At 34.9% G+C, this 19589-nt stretch overlaps 1 protein-coding gene across 4 annotated transcripts in view; it reads right to left on the bottom strand.

The window, feature by feature from the left end:
• Positions 1 to 19589, bottom strand: part of ITPRID2 (ITPR interacting domain containing 2) — a 37411-nt gene that overhangs the window by 17405 nt on the left and 417 nt on the right. For all 4 annotated transcript variants that reach the window (XM_077776319.1, XM_077776316.1, XM_077776317.1 and 1 more), the window contains exons 2-9: positions 19368 to 19413; positions 16385 to 16434; positions 15484 to 15540; positions 13813 to 13852; positions 13624 to 13722; positions 12227 to 12435; positions 10647 to 11347; positions 3767 to 3839 (exon numbers count right to left, since the gene is read on the bottom strand). In XM_077776319.1, coding sequence (XP_077632445.1) covers positions 3767 to 3839; positions 10647 to 11347; positions 12227 to 12435; positions 13624 to 13722; positions 13813 to 13852; positions 15484 to 15540; positions 16385 to 16434; positions 19368 to 19413 — 1275 coding nt within the window. The remainder of the gene's footprint in view (positions 1 to 3766; positions 3840 to 10646; positions 11348 to 12226; positions 12436 to 13623; positions 13723 to 13812; positions 13853 to 15483; positions 15541 to 16384; positions 16435 to 19367; positions 19414 to 19589) is intronic.

The raw sequence follows: 19589 nt of genomic DNA, 5'->3' as shown, positions 1-19589 counted from the left end.
CCTTCTTAGAAAAATATGCATCACTTATGCAAAATGTGGCTTCAAAGCACAGAAGGTTACTTGAATTCAACCAAAAACTGAAACACATCTATCAGAAAATCTCAGTGCTCAGTTGTTAATTATTAAGTTCCAGTTTTAATATATTTTGGTAAATCCGATTTCTTATCTTTGGAGAACAACTGGCTGAAAAAAAAGAATCACGCTAATAAAAACAGAAATCTCAAAGTAAACCACTTCCATTATGTAAATATATTCAGCAGGTGAAATTAGAAGTTTAACTGTAGTGTGCAAAAAGTTCTATTATTTTTCTAATAATAAAATAATAAAATGTGAGTATATGCATGCCAATAAATTAAATAATTTGCAAGCAAGAGTACTTAAATGTTTCTGATGTTTCAAATGATGCAAACATTTCTAAGTCAGGAAACAATGATTTCATAACAATCACATGAAACTCAAATAGGTTCAACTGATACAAAATATTGTTAATCTTATAAAAACCCTGTTTGGTTTTTGACCTAAAAACTCTAATTCCTGGTTAGAACAACCTGGAAGCATTTTTTAAAGTAAAAAGGCCAACTAAGAACAGCAAGGATGATCACATGCCCATCCACACTGCAAGTTCGGGAGAAACTTTACATCTATTACATTTACTAAGGGAGAAGCTTCATGAGAAGGTTAAGTTCTGCAGAACTTCAAAAGCATCAAGCTAGGGGCATGTGGGTGGTGCAACTGGTTAATGTCCAACTTTTGATTTTGGTTCAGGTCATGATCTCACAGTTTGTGGGATCAAGCCCCATGCTGGGCTCAACTGATAGTTTGGAGTCTGCTTGGGATTCTTCCTCTTTCTCTCTCTGCCCTTTATCAGCATGCATGCATGCTCTCTCTCAAAAAAAAAGTTTAAAAAAAAAGAAAACCATCAAGCTAAACAAAGTGTGTTTACCAAATCCACATTCAAAATTTCAGTGATAGAAAGAACTTGACAATATGTTTGAATAAAATCCAAAATCAATTAAAATTTGGCTAACTTTGAAAAATATCCCACTTGTAGCCTCAGGTTCAATCTAAAAGTATCACAGATGGAGTAATTTTTTCTCATAATTTAAAATAACTCTGTAATACTGTTTTGAAGTGAACAAAACTGCATAATGAGATAAGAAATTGATCCATACCTTTGATAAGTCTAGGTAAACCAGAACAATTGTGAAACTGAACTGGAATGAGCTGTTACCATAGGTACTAATTATGTATTATATCATTTGAGAGAATGATTAACATCTTAACGTCACAGTAGTTATCACCATAATTATGTGTGCATGTCTTTTTTTTAGACTATGAGTCTTCTGAAGACAGAAACCTCATTTCTTCTATTTTGTATCCTAATACCTAAAACAATTGAACAATAAAAAAAAAAAACACTTATGCTGAATGAAACAATGATAGCTTTACTCTTAAAGCAACAACAAAATTAAACAGTCCATTACAGGATTTAGAAGTGAAACTGCCTATCTGGTTGGACAAAGGGCAACTGCTGGAGCCCAGGGAAGCCAGAGTGATCAGCTCAGCTCAGGTCTGTTTTATCTGCAGAGGAGTACAGTCTGTGCTGAGTTCACAAAGACTAGGTTAGATTATAGACTACTCAGGCTTCACAGCAGAGGCTGGGCCATGGAAAGAACAAGGAAACCTGGGTTCAAGTGCCTACTTTATCACAATAAGCAGTAACTTTTCTCCTCCACTAAATATAATAATTCTTCTATCTATCTCACAGGGTTACTTCAGGAACTAAGTAGGGTGGAGGCGAAACTATTCTGTAAACTGTAAATCACAACCTATGTTCTTTAGTCAGGTATTTCACAAAAAATACCACTGTCCACAGAAAAAGGTGGAATTGAAAACAATCAGGTCTCTGTCCTAACTGAAGAGCTATACCATTATTTCTAATTAAAAACCAGGACATTAGAGCAAATCATTGTGAGAATAAAACAAAACCTAGAATTTGTATTGTCCAATATCATAAAGAAATAGAACAGAACACCTGTATACTCTGCAGGACTAAAGAAAGTCTTACATCTTTTATAATAAGGAATAAGCTCTTAACAGAGCTTAGTGAATGTTAATTTTGATAAGGGTTGAGTCACTAAACTTCTCTGGGCTTAAGTATTAAATCCCAGGACTGGATAGGAGAATTAAGATCATTCTGACTTCAAAAGTCCTATCACTAAGGTGCAAGTATTTTTTTTTATACATGTACTATATGCACTTGTACTAAACTTGTGAAATGAAAATTTTACCACTGATTTTTTACCACTGATTCTAATTCTGTAATTATAATTAATCAAAGATACCTGCATATCACTATCAAAATTTGACAGAAGCTATGTTCAAAAATGATTGTAACACTGTATTGTTCCCTTTTCCTCTCATGCACACACAAAACCATTTTACTGTTAATTTACAAAAATGTGATTCATAAAAATGTTAACACTTTTACTTAAGACACCAGAAATAAGAGACCTCTCACTGGTATGAGGAATAAGCTCAGATGTGGATACTAACCACATTCTGTCTTTTCTATGACAAGGAGCTTGCTCTTGAGAGATGCTGAAGTACTTCTACTGGTTTTAATATCTTTTCTGACACAAGGCAAGCTGCTTTTTCCAATGTATCGTTGTCAACCTATCTGAAGGAAAACTTTCTTAATGGCTGGGAAGCCTGCCTTATGGCTCAGAAACACATACATATATTCCTGGACTCAAAAAGGGGACAAAAATTAAACAGAAAAGCTCTTTTTCTGTCTGACCAGAACTGTAGTAACCTAGTGAGAGAGGAATGCTTGTGTCTTTGCACCACGATGCAATAACAGAAAACCTATATGCAAATTGTCTCTTATGAAGTCATTTCAGAGATCAGAAGAGAACAAACATGCAATTTCTTATTCCAGGAACATACATATGATCCTTGTTTAAAAATGGAGGAGGGCACTTGTTGGGATGAGCACTGGGTGTTACATGTAAACCAACTTGACAAGAAACTATTTAAGGAAAAAAAAAACACAACAGGGTGGTTCAGCATGTGTAAAGCTTTAAAAATAAACAGCCACTGTTAGTGGCCACTTTAACTTCTTTCCTTCTCTCTCCTTTTCTCTGAATCTCTAAAGCTTTGTGATTTTAAATATCAGACAAGTTTTTCTTGTTGCAAATTAAAAGTGAAAGAAATGAATTCAAAGGCTCTTTTGTCAAAAATTAATAATTTAAGAGAAGAATGGTAATCTGCAGACAATCACTTTTGACCCATAGTTTAAATTGAACTTAAGTAGCTTTAACCATTACTGAAAGGTTGGTATTTTTTGCCAGAGGCATATTCATGTATATACTTAGGAGACATGTTTAAATAATGAAAAGCAGAGGTAGATAATACAAGTGTATATTTCAACCATAACCATGTTAAAAGTAGGCCTGAATTTGTTGCTCTATCACATCCCATCTAGCCCTTATGCAGAGTTGAAAAATAATTACAGTACACAGAACTGGATTTCAGGATAAGCAGATGAATATTATTTTATGGGCACAAAAGTCTTCAAGTAGATACAAAAAATTCTATAACCAAAGTATAATGAAGCATCCATACCTGGATGCTTAAGGTTGAGCATTTTATCCTTCTTTCACACTTACAGTTACTCAAGTACTGATAAGTAAACCCCCTTTCCAGACTAATGAGTGACGCTTTGGTAATGTGCTTGGGAACTAGTGGACATTAGTCAACTTACCTCTTTTTGATTTGTTGAGACCTAGTTGGTAAGCAGCTGGAACATGGGGAGCTTCTCCCTCAGTACTTTGAACCTAAAGAATTGTTTTAAGCAGTTAAAACTTGAAACATCCATGGCAAAGAAGAATACCTCTTGATAATTACTTATTAAACAAATCAACACAACTAAAAGGGTACCAAAACTTTGTATTTAAAAAAGGTAAAACATCTCAAAATTGTGAGAGTGTCTCATATCTCAATTTTATAGCCTATTTTCTACTTAACAATAGGACTGAATGTCTGTAGCTAGCAATGAAAAATGACCACATGTATAAACTAATTCATTTAAAAAATCTGCTATAAATAAATAATTGATCCCTTAGAAAAAGTTTTTCTCTAAATGTTAAACTTCAAAGTGTAAAGCCAATCCCAGGAGAAATGCCAATGACTTTGCAGCAGACCATGACTGACATACAGCTGAGGCAATTATAAGTTTTGCATTTTTAAAAAATTGCGTATCATGCTCCCATTAGAAAATTTTATAAGATCCCTCAAATTCTGAGGTATGAAAAACCCCTCTTGTATAAGACTGCTTTGTCCTAACATAAATGGTCTTGTAAGGTATAAACTAGTAGTTATAAAAAAAAAAAAAGAAGTATGTTTCATTACAGAACTAAAATTTTGAAAGATGGTCCATAAATCCTCCCTGAACACTATATTCAGAGAAGGTATCAAACCCAAAAGTTTTCTTTTTATACTATTTTCCCTCCACCTGTACAAATATAATTTAGGAATTTTCAGATTCCTTATTCACCACACCTACCCATTCTGCAAATACTCTATTTTATATTTAAAAAAATGTTAATGTTTATTCATGAGAGAGAGAGAGAGAAAGACACAGTATGAGCGAGAAAGGGGCAGAGAGAGAGAGGGAAACACAGAGTCTGAAGCAGGCTCTAGGCTCTGAGCTGTCAACACAGAGCCTGATGAGGAGCTCAAACCTGCAGGGATTCCTTCAAGGACAGACTGTCAGGGATCATGACCCGAGTGGAAGTCAGACACTTAACCAAATAAGCCACCCAGGTGCCCGTGCAAATACTCTATTCCAATGTAACTAACTCTATACTGAAAATAAACATTTGGGGAGGCTAAGACACTAATTCCTAACACTACTTTGCAATGATTAGTACTTAAAATAATAAATAACATCCTACAAAAGTAGGCAAACTAGCCAAACAAGGTTTTCAACCTTGAACGAATGAGAAAGCAATTAGCAAACAGGTTTTAGGTAGAACTCTGGTAGTTTTGAAGTATGAACCCCTTCAAGAATAAGAAATATTCCATAGGAATGAGAGTGGAATGACAAACATGAAAAAAATGCTCAAAGGTTAAAGATATTATTACCCAATATAAAAACTGCCCTGATTTGTGATATTTTTGTTTCTAACCAGTTTCATGAATCCAAAGTTCATGAATCTTTTGAGAAATCACACGCACTGGTCATAAAAAAACCATGAGCTATAAATTATAGAAAATGGTTTCTAACCTCTTTGTTATTACTCAGAAATTATGTATATGATATATTCTTCAAAATAGCAGACATAAGTTCAACAGGAAAACCACTGTTTTGTGTGCAAGGAAACAAAATGCATTTTCTTTTTAAATTCAACAAAAGCTCTATTATTAGTCTCTATTCAGGCCTACCCTACTTGAAACAGAAAGGAGTTTTCTGTTAAAGTAAAGATCAAACAGACCGAAGAAGTATAACAGAAATCCAAAAGCATCTTTAATTTTATTCTAGGATTCTCAGTTAAGGCACAGCATTGTGATATACCAAATTATACTCTCTTCTTCAGGCACAACATTATTATACTGTGTTCTACAGAGCAGCAATATGTGGAATGTTCTAACTCAAATAACCCTTCCTCTATGGTTGAAAGAGACATTTATAGCAGTTAAAGAGAAATCAAAATTGGAGCTTTAGAAATTATAATTCTAATTTTTAATGACATCTCAAAAATTTCAAATGAAAGAATTATTTTTCTGAAGTAGTAGTATGAGGCTGTGCAGCAGATGACTTGAGTTCTTGTTCAATGTCTGACACTTTATCAACCAGTCTGACCTTTACCAAGTGGTACAGTGTAAAGTAGCATGTTTGTACAAAGACCTGAATTCAAGTCTTATTCATGTCACATACTGGCTAAATGGCTTCAGATAGTTATCAGAATTATCTATGACAATTATGTCAGTTTTAATAACTGAAAAATGAAGACTACAACTCCTACCTCACAGGCCTTAGGATAATCAATCACTTGAAAAACTAAAATGGTAGCAATTTACAACAGATGGCTCTCTCTTATGACCCAGGGATTCCTTACACCTTGATCCCCCCTCAGACTTCCCCTGCTAAGGCCCTGACATCAAAGGGAACATTACATCCCTGAGAAAGATAAGGGAGAATCACTGCTATCAAGTAATATGAAATGTTAGAGGAGGAAAAATGTTTCCTCATATGTAAAAGCAGAAAATTGGAGAATGAATTCAAAGATCTCTTTCTGTGCTAGTTTATTATTCTATGTTTGTTGCAAATTTTTATTTAAAACAAACTTCCAGGTTTTACTTGCAAGGTTTACTTTTTACTGCCATATAAATACTTATAAAAAAGGTTACCATAAGTCTTTTAGATAAATGTCAAATAAAACTTAGCGGTTAACTGGGCTACAAAGTAACAGACATTGGTGCCTATATCATGTGTGAGAATTCATATTCTATTGCAAACACAATGCTTGTCTTCAAAACACAGTCAAATGTGAAAGACCAAAAGAACAATTTAACTATCAATCAAGTATCTGATGGATTTCAGATTATTTTTAACTCAGGCATTTCAGATTATTTTAACTCAGGCCAATAAATAAAACAGGAAAGAATCCTGAAACTTAATAACTATAAATAAGGAGACATGGTACTTAACAATCAGTGCAGAGACAGAATTACACTTACTAAACTTCAGTAGCTTAAAAAATTATATATACCTCCAGTAATCCCTCTATTTGAATATAAATTTGTTCTATGAGAAGACACAGAACAACCCATTTACAGAAATATACAGCTAAAAGTTCTCCCTCCTCTAACATTTAAGTGTGAGAAAGGTTCCCTTGACATAAAAGATGAACACTTGATTACTGAGTAGGATCATTTGGTTTAACTGTGAATCATTCATCCATAAGTCTATGGCCCTAGACAGTTACCATACGTATTTATTAAAAATAAACCACTTTGAGAACCCAAGCATTATTTAGGGAAGTCATTAAGAATCTGAAAACTCGGGGCGCCTGGGTGGCTTAGTCGGTTAAGCGTCCGACTTTCGCTTAGGTCATGATCTCGCGGTTCGTGGGTTCGAGCCCCGCGTCGGGCTCTGTGCTGAATGCCAGCTCAGAGCCTGGAGCCTGTTTCGGAGTCTGTGACTCCCTCTCTCTCTGACCCTCCCCTGCTCACGCTGTCTCTCTCTCTCTCCTAGAAATAAGTAAAAATTAAAAAAAAATTAAAAAAAAAAAGAATCTGAAAACTCAAGAATACAGTTTTACAACTTTCAGGCATACGGGACATGTGAAATAGTCTGCAAAACATCTGGTAGTCTACAAAACATTTTCTCATAAGGCAAAACGACTTTTAATTGAAAGTAGTCTCTGGCCTTTTATTTTTTCTTAACATAAGAAATAGTCACTCTCACTCTCCAAGGCCTGAGTCAGTCTTATCATCTATGTAACTCCCTTTATATTTAAATATTTCCTCTCCCTGCTTCTGGTGACTGTCTGATCTTACCTTAGCCTCAGGAGTAGGCAGCTTTACGCACAGAGCCAGGTTTGCAGCATTTTCTCCTCCACCTAGCTACCCAAAGCAGCTGGCATTCAGTTAATCTGTTTGAGAACTGGTTTACTGACAGAAAGGGAGTGTCCTCTAGCTTACATTTATTTGCTGTTTTTACAGGAAGAAAGTTCCCAAGAGGAATTAAACCTCAAGGGAAAGGAGTCCAAAAGAAAAACAGCAACAATCTACTTTGAATGGGATCTAAAAGTTTGCTTCAGTAAGATTGTTCTCTTCATTTGTCAGTATAATTCAAGTCACACTTGGGAGAAGAGGAAATTAAAGAAACACATTATTTCCTTTCTTTATCCATTGTTCTACAAGCTCTCTTTAAAGTTCCCAAAGGGATAAAAACACAGTTCCAGGAGGTTTTTACCCATGTTTTAAATATATCTGAAGAGCAAGGATTCATTACCCTTAAAACTCTCCATAAATACAATGCAGCTATGGTTGACTATATCTATATATTCTTTTTCTTGAAAACAAAAATCTATTATTCTTCAACTACCAATGCCTGTAATTTTGTATTAAAAAAATAAAAATTCAGGGGCGCCTGGGTGGTTTAGCTGGTTAAGTATCCGACTCTTGGTTTAGACTCAGGTCATAATCTCAAAGTCTGTGAGTCCGAGCCCCACATTGGGTTCTATGCTAACACTGTGGAGCCTGCTTAAGATTCTTTCTCTACCCCTCTGTGTCCCTCTCCTGCTTACTCTCTGTCTCCCTCTCAAAAACAAACTTAATTTTTTTTTTTTTTTTAAAAGTTCATTTCCTTGAGACATTACTTTCTTCATTAATTGCTTTTGCCAGCAGAGGGAGCAAAAAAAAAAAAAACCAAAAAACCAAAAACAAAAAAAAGAAAACCCCTCGTAAAATCATTAAATGAAAACTTGGCACCAAAGTACATCTATCTAGCACTTTATACTTTTTTAAAGACCTTCTGTGTATATTACCAATAATTTTTTAAAAATACATAGTTTAAAATTCAGAAATCCTAGAAATTCCAAAGCAACACATAAGAGTGATTTCTCATCTGGGTTGCCAACATCCGATTTGCAAGTATCTAACAAATTTTGTTTAAATTTTCATATTCTGCTATTAAGTTAAAACCAGGAAACTGACTGTCATATCTGTCATAGAAAAGGGGCGCTAATGGAAGGCAGGAAGTTACACTTTAATTACTAGTGGTAGGACAAGTTCAGATCAAAATAAACTATTTGAGAATAATGAGATAGAACAAAAAGAGGTCTGAATTTAGCAATTACTCATGAACTCCTTATAATGAGAAATGTATTAGGGATTAAACAGGAAAAATATAAAAATATATATAAAGAAACAAGGGAAGGGGTGCTGGGTGGCCAAGTTGGTTAAGCATCCGACTTCAGCTCAGGTCATGATCTCACCGTCTGTGGGTTTGTGCCCAGCGTCAGGTTCTGTGCTGACAGCTCAGAGCCTGGAGCCTGTTTCAGATTCTGTGTCTCCCTCTCTCTCTGCCCCTCCCCTGCTAGACACATGTGTGCTGTCTCTCTCTCTCTCAAAAATAAAAACATAAAAAAATTAAAAGAAACAAGAAACAAGGGAAAAAGAAATCTACAAATAATGTAGACTTTTTCAAAGGACTGCTTCTCTTTTCACTTTTTAGTTATAATTAAAGTAGTAAAAGATACATTCAAAGACTCCAAAAAACAATAAATACCTATTATCAGCAATCAAAATTTTGTAATAAATGAAAGATATTCACTAATATAAGAGATACATACTCACCTAATAGGACATTTATGGGCAAAATCAATTATCCCATTTTCCAACTCCCTAAAATAATGGCATGTGATTCTAAAATGTCTGAGTTGCTACTATATTACTAAGACCATTTGATAAATTTTAAAAAGAAAACTGTTCATTTTGTAACTTACAGCCACGACTTTTCAGCAGGACACAGATGTGTTTCCTCAGGTGTAAAGTTAAGACCAGGATGCCTGCCTCATAGACTTAAAAAGTAAAGTACTTGAAGGGCCTAGTACAGTGCCTGCCACAGGGTAGGTGCTTGGTAAACTTCAGTTTCCTGTCTCAAGCCATACAGTAGCAATGCAGAAGCATTACCTCCGTCCATTCAAAAGCTGTTTTAGTTGACCTCATCAAAATGAATCTCTTTATCTTGCCCAATTTGAAATTTATGTAAATGCGGTAATACCTCTAGGTAGAAATCAAAAGGAAGCAAACATTGGTCTTCTAGGCTTGCAGAAATCATGTTCCCTGATCTGGTGTTTCTTTTTTTTTTTTTTTTAATGTTTTATTTATTTTTGAGATAAAGATAGAGACAACGTGATCAGGGGTGGCTCAAAGAGAGAGGGAGACACAGTATCTGAAGCAGGCTCCAGTATCTGAGCTGTCAGCACAGAGCCCAAAGCAGAGCTCCAATCCATGAACTGTGAGATCATGACCTGAGCTGGAGTCAGGGTCAACTGAGCCACTCTGGTGCTCCTTTGACCTGGTGGTCTAAACCTTATTCTCTGAGGTTCGCTTTTCTCTCCTTCAGGTACAGAACATCTTCAAGTTCTTTCCAATCCCATGACAAAGCCTTATTCACACTTCACTTATCCTTTCTGCTAAGATACTTTGAGAAAGGTTTGCCCAAAGACACAAAGCAATTTAACAACAAAAAAAAGAACTCAAACACCTGTTTGCTTTCAGAGCCTGTGTTTTTAACTACTATGCAACATTGATTTTAATTTAAATATATTCTCTCAGGGCTTTCTCCGGCATCAAAAGCTTAAACTGAGGGGGGGAGAGGGGGGTAAAAGTTCAGGCAGTAAATGACAAAGTATCTAGAGGAGCTGATGAACTGTGGCATTACCCTGGCAATGCACAGTCCTGTGACCAATTCTTAGTTTGTGAAACAGAACCAAAATTTGAAAAGTCAAAATTAGAATGATTTTTTTTCTAGAATAAATCTATTAGCCACCTTTCATCTTATAAACATTTTTTGGCATCTTTTTTCCTAATTCATTATTTGAAACAGGTCTCAGTAATATTTTACCTACCTCTTCCATTTCAAAGGAGTCCTTCTGCTGTGACATTATATTTCTTATGGATGGTATCGTCAGTGGTGCACATAGCTCTTTTTCAGGTATGGACATGTGGACACCCTTCAGCTCGCTGCCATTTCCCAGCTCACTGTGGCTGGACATGCTGAAGTCGTTACCTAAGTCAGATTCTAGAATACCAGATTCCTCACCCAGTTTATTCTCATGATTTTGAGTTTCTCTACTTTGTTCATTTTTAGTTTTTTGGTTAAAATTGCTATTTGCTACATCAGAAAGTCTACCAATGTCAGCATTCTCCATAACAATTGCTGAACTACCCGGTACTTCTTCTTTAACTGTAGCCAACATAGAAGATGAGTCTTTCTTTTTTATAATTTTTTGACCCTTTTGATCATTTTTATTGCCACTTTCTTCCATCACCAAAATATTCGGAATCTTCCCTTTATCAGTTGCTGGGGAAGGGCTACTACTTTCTCCTTTCTCTGTTTTATCAACACATAAATTTAGTTTTGATAGTGTTTTCATTAAACGATTTGCAGTGTTACTTCGGGTTAGAGGTGGAGGGGAGTCTGTCTCCTTGTTAGAAGTCACTGAGGACATACTTCCAATTCTCTGCAGGGGAGTCCCAGAGACTTGGGAATATAAAGAAGAAAATGCATTGGCCACAGTAGTAAGCACTTCAATTTGACGAAAACGGCCTACAAAAAGAAAAGGATGTTGATTTTATACATATTTATGTTTATATATGTGTATACATGTACATATATTAAACTATTACGACTTTTTAGAATGCCAACAACTGTTCTTAAATCACAAAGATTATAAAACCAAAACTTTTTTCCTTATCCAACACTTAAAGGTTCTCTACATTTACTAGAGGAAGATTTTTCACTCTCAACAGAAGTTATGTTTTAAGAATTTAAAAATCTGTTCTATGATTTAAAACCAGAAAAAAACCCAAAGTATGACAACAACACTGAAGAAAAAAGAATAGCTACTGTTCCATAGCTGTGATTCTATTTTTATGTCTTCGACTTCATTAAGACTCTTCCAAATGCTCTCCTAAGAAAATGTATACAAGTCTGTACTTTATACCTAATGGAGGTGGGACAGTAGGATTGGATTTATAGATCGCTTAAGGCTCTTCCAAGGACTATCTGAGGATCCCTGTTTTGGAACTTCTGTTCAACAGAGAAAAATAGGGAAGATACAATATAAATAAAAATCATCAAGTTAGCTATGCTATTTTAGATTTATAGAAGACGCCTAAAATTGACTGACTTCATTTAACAGTAACAAGCCCCTCCCCTACTTCTTTCCTTTTTAAATATCAGCAATCTGGAGGGAAGTTTAAGATAAGTACAAAGTTCCATACATCAGTTATGGTAACACGCAGGTCAAGAATGAAGAGAGGGAAAAGTTAACTTCTATAAATAGAATAATAAAAATTCAAAATAAGTAAAACAGCTATTGTGGTAACCTCAGTAATTAAGTTTCTAGTGCTATTTCTAAAAATTAGCACGGCTTTAAAAAAATAAGACCATTTCACTGTGGGTGCTAATATTTAAAAACCTTACTTGTTAAAGCGTAATTTGGATTTTCTACTTCCATCCGTTGCATTTGAGCACTCAAAAATACTTTAATATCTATCCCTCTTGCAAATGATGATGAATTAAAAAATCTGGAAGGGATTTTGGAAGCAATATCTGGTTCATCTCGTCCAAATCCAAGATTGTAAAGAATTTCTTCAGGATCTTCTTCATAAAGTTCCAACAATTCTGAAACACTACAAGGAAAAAAAAAGAAACATCAAGGTATAAAATAAGTTTATAGTCCACATCACATTATAAAAAAGAGCTTTTGCTCTTTACACCATTATTTATTTCATCATACACTGTGTACCAAATGTGATATATTACTCTTATAAAGAGTCCATTCTTTCAAACTGTTAGTATTGGAAAAAAGAGCCAATCCCCAAGAAGATACTCAGTAAGACTCCCTAAATGATTCCTCACCTTATACTTTTTGTCATTTTAAGAGAGTCCCAGTAAAGCAGCTAAAACAATTAGCGGACAGGCGAGGGAGAATAAGGAATAAACAGATTAAGAAAAAAAAAAAAGAAAAGGGAAAATATACTAGGAAGTTGGGAGCACAGGACATTCTGCAGAACTTGAGCTTTTCTGCTCTCTTTGGCTGTCATTGAAGATGCAATACAGGTAACAAGCTGAACTCTGGAAAGTGAGGGAGGAGCTTACTTTCAAATGGTTATTTTCTCTAACCATTTTCACTCAGGAAGTAGGAGGAGCAACATATGGAGACAATGGGTTACTCAAAGGTAAGTCTTGCTTTCATTCTATAGGGAATTAAACATTTCTTATCTCTTCTTCCTCATACTAGTGATAATCCGCCTTCTGAGACTCACTGAGGAGAACAGTAATGTTAGAGATCAAACCTGAACAGAAAACTTCAATTTGTTTCAGAGAAAATGTTCAGATTCCAATACGATAATTTAGATAACAATTTAAACTGGTTCTACAGGCACATGTACTTGCCTATTTTAATATATATTTTGAAGACCTCTAATTTAATATGTTGAAGATAAATCTATGTTTAAATATCAAGCTTTACATTAGAAAGGTTTATTCTGATTCTTATGATAGAATAATTTAAGACTCCCTCCCCTCAACTGGGAGAATTTTGGAAGCAGAAGTTATTCTACGCTGGAGTTCCTATTTCAAGTTGTTTATAGGGCTCAAAATACTCATTATAACAAGAATTCCAATTCCAGCAGCATTATAAACACATTTGTTGCTTTCTAATTAATCTTATTTTTTTAAAAAATAAGAGCAACGAATGACACATTTTGGATTCTTTCGATTTCATACTATCAAGCCAAATCCAAGATTGAAAAAGTGGTAAAGAGTACATCACCTATAACACAATGTAACTGTAGTGTAATTTCAGAATAAGTTACCTTGAGACTGTCCCACTACTTTTCCCCGATCCAGTGGAATTCATACTTCTCCCTTTCTGATGAAACTGTAGTCTTCTTTCTTTGGCCAAGATATTACTGCTATAAACAAAATTAGATTATTTAAGACCTCATTTTCATAAATGTTCTTCATTTTTGAAAAGGAAGAGAATAAACACCACAGCTACCTACCAGTTTTCAATTTGAGTATCCGTTTCATGGAGGTGGTTGGCTATATGTATAAAAAAATAAATGCAGAGCACAATTGTTAGTAGGACAGTAACTACTGTGATATAGTCACTAAGAAAGCATTTTAGCCAAACGTTACAGCTAAAGGCCTAATATCCCAAACTCATGTCTTGCTTCATTTAATCTGGATCATTAAAAGTAATATAAAGATTGATACAAAGAATCCGTAGCTTCTAGACAGTGTTGTTTGTTAGCAATGTAAAATTAACTACTTCTTTCACTGAATGTTTAAAATAAAAGGAAGACAGATAAGAAGATATACAGCATCTGTAGTAAAGATATTAAGATATCATAGTGACAGATACATGGTATTATATATTTGTCCAAACTCACAGAATACATACATTCAAGAGTGAAACCTAATGTAAACTGTGAACTTTGGGTAATTATGATGCCTCTTTATGGGTTCATCAATTGTAACAAAAGTACCACTCTGGTAGGGGACATTGATTATTAGGAAGGCTATGCATATATGGAGGCAGGAAGTACAGGGATAATCTCTATACCTTCCCCTCAATTTTTCTGTAAACCTAAACGTGCTTTAAAAAAAAAGTCTTAAAAAAATTCCATATCGAGAAATTAAGGCAGATATCAAAAGTGCTATTTACTGTAACAGTGAAATGCATTTCAGTAAGGGATTGACAACATACTCAACTGTACTAATTAGGAAGCAGTAAGTTTAAGCTCTATAGAGTTTATTCCTTGAAAGCACATTAACTGCAATAATAAAAACTAATATATTCACATATTCTAGACTTTTAATGTAAGAAGGTTCTACATAAGTAATCTACATACAAACTGATTTAAAACAGCAAAAGATCAAGGTTATTACATTCAGTGGATAAATTCACCATTCATTAACTTATAATTTAAGAAGATTTAGTAAAATCCTTCATTTCTTTTTGATAAAAAAGCACACATTAATAACCTAGCTGTACAGCTACCAATAATTTTCAAATACCTGTAAAATAATAATAATGTTTAATTCTACACTGTGGAAAGTTTTACTATAAATCCACTGGGCAAGATGATACAATCTGTGAAAATTCAAACATGGGGCACGATACACTTTTAAAATGTTAATGCAGTCTGAAACAGACATCAGCATAATGATTTCGAATTAAATACTAATAATTCTACTTTTGTTTTTGTCCTTCAGTGTTCTAACAATCTGGGAAGAGAGTAAAGGGGAAAGACAGGAGACACTTGAATGCAAGGAGAAAGACAAGCCGCAGCTGTAAGTCTGACATAAGGCTACCTCACACTAAAAATAAGCTTCAATTTAGTCTTCTTGTGTATAAATATTTAAGTTTCCTTCCTTGTGCGGGACAATTCTTCCCTCAGTTCTATGACCATTGTTTGCCCCCAAACAGTTCCTTTAAGCAGTTAAGTCCAAGAACACAAGGACATTCCACAATGATTTTTAGAGCCATTCTTTCAGGTATCCTACAAGCTCTGACTAGATTATTAATATATCAAAGGTTCTGTAAAATGTGTTTCAGTCATATTCAAGCCCTTTAACTTTGGCTTTGAGGGCTGTAAACCTGAAAGCACTCAACTTTTTTTTTTTTTTTTAAACCTGTATGAAAATACAGTTCTTCCAAACAAACTTACCTTCAGCTCCCAATGATAAATCATCTTCAAAACTGCCTCCATTTCTCACAAGCACACCTGAAAGAAACGTAAAAAGATTCATTCTGGTGTTCTTTTTTATTGGACCCACATATAAAATTGTAGTTTTATCTAAAACAAATTGACCAAACAAAATATAAGAAACAATAAGGTGTTTTCAAACCTGAATATACTCATAAATTATTCCGATTATATAACTTCAAAAAGCAAGTACAGGCTTTACTTTATCACAAAGAAACCATGATCTGCAGCCAGGTAAAGTTTAAAAGCCCCAGTACAGGTTACTCTATACTTACTATGTCTTTGAAGATATTCGTTTAGCTAACATCGTACCCAAGAGTTTCATGGAAAATCAGATCCCGGAGAAATCATTCCTTTTACCACCCTTAATAGTCAGGAGCTCAAGCTAGATTTTTCCAATACTATAAATGTTTTTTACATGCCTTGCCCACTACCTGTACATTCTTGTTGTACTTTGAACTTTAGAATTCTGTCTCACACAGGTGGTAAAATTTCAGGCGTGGCAATTTCAGTTAATGTAATGTAAGCAAAGAAATGCTGCACTAAAGCTGACCCAGGTCACTCAATATTTTCCTTAAGTTTACATATTCTATTTCTGTATTTAATTAATTTTCATAGTATCTAACTGGATAATAAAAATATAAGTTTCACACTGTATAAAGGTTTAGTAATTTTCTTAAACTATTCACTGTTTTATGGTTTATCACAAGATTTCTTTCTTTTGGCTTTTCTCTCAGAATGGCATATTTTATAAAATGAACATCACTTTTATATTTTACATATGCATACTTTCACTCAAAGGACAAATAAATAAAGTAGGACCTTCATAAAGAACGGATTTAGAAGAGCAACTTTCCCTTACCCTTGAGTGTATTACTGCTTTGCTCATCCAGTGAGGCTCCCAAAGGGGTACTGAAACCATACAAACATATAAACCTTAGTCTTGAGAAGCTGTCTGAAGAGTTGTCACTGCACAACTTTATACTTAAAAGGTCACAGCCAAGCAAGCATCTAATCACATTTAACTATCCTCCCCAAACACAAAAGGAATGCAAGAGTATTACATAAGTAATATCCTCCTAACTAAGCAAATACCTATCCTCAAGTCAGTTCACCAGGAATGATTTAATCACAGGAATGATTTAATCACACATCTGATCAGTCAGCAATTAAGAGCAAGAATTATAATTACAAATGATATGAATTAGCATTTTCTTTACAAAAACAGAAAAAGAGAATGTCAACAGGCATTAAGAAAATGTCCGCTCCCCTCAACCCCTTCCCTAGAAACAGGAAACAGAATTAAAAGAAAACAAATCTTTACCTTGATAAAAGTTAAAAGTCAGGGTCTAGTAAGAAGTAAGGCTTAACAATTTTTTTAAACCTCATCTGTTAAATCTATCACCAGCATTTTAGAGCATCAGTCAGTGCCTCTCATAACTCCACCTACTATCTTTTTTGGTCTAAAAGAGAAACTTGAGGGTTTTTTTCCTGCTTTTAAACTATAAAATACATATATCTTCATTTAACTCTGTAAACTAAAACCTTGGCTTGAAAATCAACCTTAAGAACCAGCCACTGCTAAAATTCTATCACATTCTTTCTGTTCAAACACAGATAACTTAGAAAATGTTTTCCATTTCTGTCTAAAACTGAATTATATTAAGAAATGTTTTATTTTGAAAGTTCTGTTTTATGATATAAACCTTTCATCAGTAACAATTTATACCTGTTACAAATTCACATCAGGCATGGAGTCGACCGTAAAAATATCAGTCTCAAAAAAATATTATTGAAGTTGCAATTTAGTGTTAAAACTTTCTGTAAGCAAATACACAGGCAATGGTAGTTCTCTGAAAATTAGTGCTTTTGAAATGTAAAAGAAATACAACCACCATGAATACAAAAAACTGAACCAAGTTTTTACATATATTTTACTATAACTTGAATTTATGCCTTTTTAAAGTCCTTCTTCTGCCTTGACGACTACTTTCTGAGGACAAAACACTGTATTACTCCTGCAGATGTCTCTACTGGTCTAGCCACTAACAGAAAATGGCAAATAAAGAGACTGTAACTGCCATTCTCCTTCAGAAACAAGTTTCTCACTCTTGTAAGTGATTTCTCCCAAATTCTTTCAAAAGCTATCCTTTCTTAGATATTAATTCAAGCAATTATTTCCACTTAGCAAAAAAACAAAAACAAAAACCCATCCTCTTTAAGGAACAACAAATGGTAGCTTTATTCAGGATATGGACAGCAATAGGAAACAAATAAAAATAAGAATGTATCCAGGGGAAAAAGCTAGCTTTAGATCACCTGTAAATAATGTACAAAGTAGGTAGATGCCCATCTGAAAAGGAACTTACACTGTTAGAAGAAAAAACCTAGAGTTGCATCATGTCCTAGCAATCAAATCTGCAATAATACAGCTAACATTCTAAGCCTGTTTGTTCCAGCTTTCCCAGGTACAAATGAATGTCCCTTTTGTACGGAATAGGTGCAACTGTAGGGAACAAGAAGGAAACCTATGCAGGAAACTTAAAAGGGAAGGAGCAGCAGACCATAGAATCTGCCTACATAAAATTAGCAACAAAACTTGGAATTTTCGGTGGTGATATGTCTGATGAATAACATCTGCCTACTGCATTTATCTTGAAGGATAAATGTACTTATTTACTGTCTACTTGATGTGATATTTTATATAATCTTAATTCCTATACATTATAAAATAATGTGACTTTTCTCTTGCCATTAAGTTTTTTTTTCTTTTTTGGTATATCTTTAGAAAGAAGGACCATATACTTCACCATATCTCAAAGGGTCAATGACACTCCTGAATAAGAGTATTTAATAATTCATCATTATTACTCAAAAATACAGGTAATTCATCAAATCAGAACATCAACAGAGTAGCGGCTAATATTTATCTGTGATTAAGGAAGAAACATAAACTGGCATATATGAAAATCACTTCTCCTTCCCTCCGAAAACACTTCCCTACCTCTGGTACTTGAACAAAAGATTGAGAAAAGGGCAAAATGAGATGGCAATGTGCAGAAGCAAACACCTTAACCAAAGTTAAAAAGCAACATTCTTCATAGGATATTCTACAAGTAGAAAATAAATTGGAAAAAAATTAAGATAACAAGCTTTGTTACTATAGTAAGATTTACTTGCAAAATGATTTATCTCCCCTTGTACTTCGTCCACCAGATTGGTACCAGATGCCAAAGAGAGCATGCAATTAAACAGATTTATGCCGTTTGAATGCCTTGAAAGCTCTATTTCCCTTTAGTGCATTCCATTGCCATCTGACAAATGCATGCCCAAGGAGTAAACTACAAGAAAAAAGTTAGCTGGTTTTATGGCTATCCAAAGAGAATTAAGGCACAGAAATAAAATTAAGGCCAGTTAGTGTTGTTAAGTAAATTAAATTCATCTTAAACACATCTGAAAGGGAAATTATTCCGTGCCAGATATACAGATGTCAAAACAAAAGCAAAATAAAATGCCGTGTGAAATGTGAAAATCCTCTCGAATAACAACAAGGCAAGCATAATAACAAGGCATGGCATGGTTATTTGTTTTAGGTCTCTGATCTCTGATGCCAACATCATACAAGAGGGGTTGAAGTCCTAACAACTGTCAAGTCAACACGGTCACCAACTAACCAGCGGTCACAGTACTTCCATTTCTAATCTTTTAAAGGAGGAAGCTATCCGCCGGCTCACTTTCCGGTTTGTGGCTCACACCGCCATGGGACCCACAGGGACTGCGGCAGTCCGGAGTGCCATCTCCGCGGATCTCTCTTTGGGACGCGAGAGGCGAAAGCGGGGACTCACCGGCAGTCCTTGAGCCATATCGCGATCTTCTCGTTGGGCACGTTTCCTGCAGGGCAGAGTGAGGGGACAGCTGGTTACCGACCCCTGGGGGACTCCGACGGCGAGGTCAACCTGGATGCTCCCACGTAAGAAACATCTACTGGGGGTAAAATGTAGCCTAAGCCACAGGTCTTGTCCGTCTGAAGGAAGGCGAGATGGCACCGGGGTGTCTCTGCTGACTCT

The sequence above is a fragment of the Crocuta crocuta genome, unplaced genomic scaffold, assembly GCF_008692635.1.
Source record: "Crocuta crocuta isolate KB4526 unplaced genomic scaffold, BGI_CrCroc_1.0 scaffold17, whole genome shotgun sequence".
NCBI lineage: Eukaryota > Metazoa > Chordata > Mammalia > Carnivora > Hyaenidae > Crocuta > Crocuta crocuta.
Note: the sequence above shows the minus strand (reverse complement) of the source record. Positions and strands in the feature narration are given on the sequence as shown.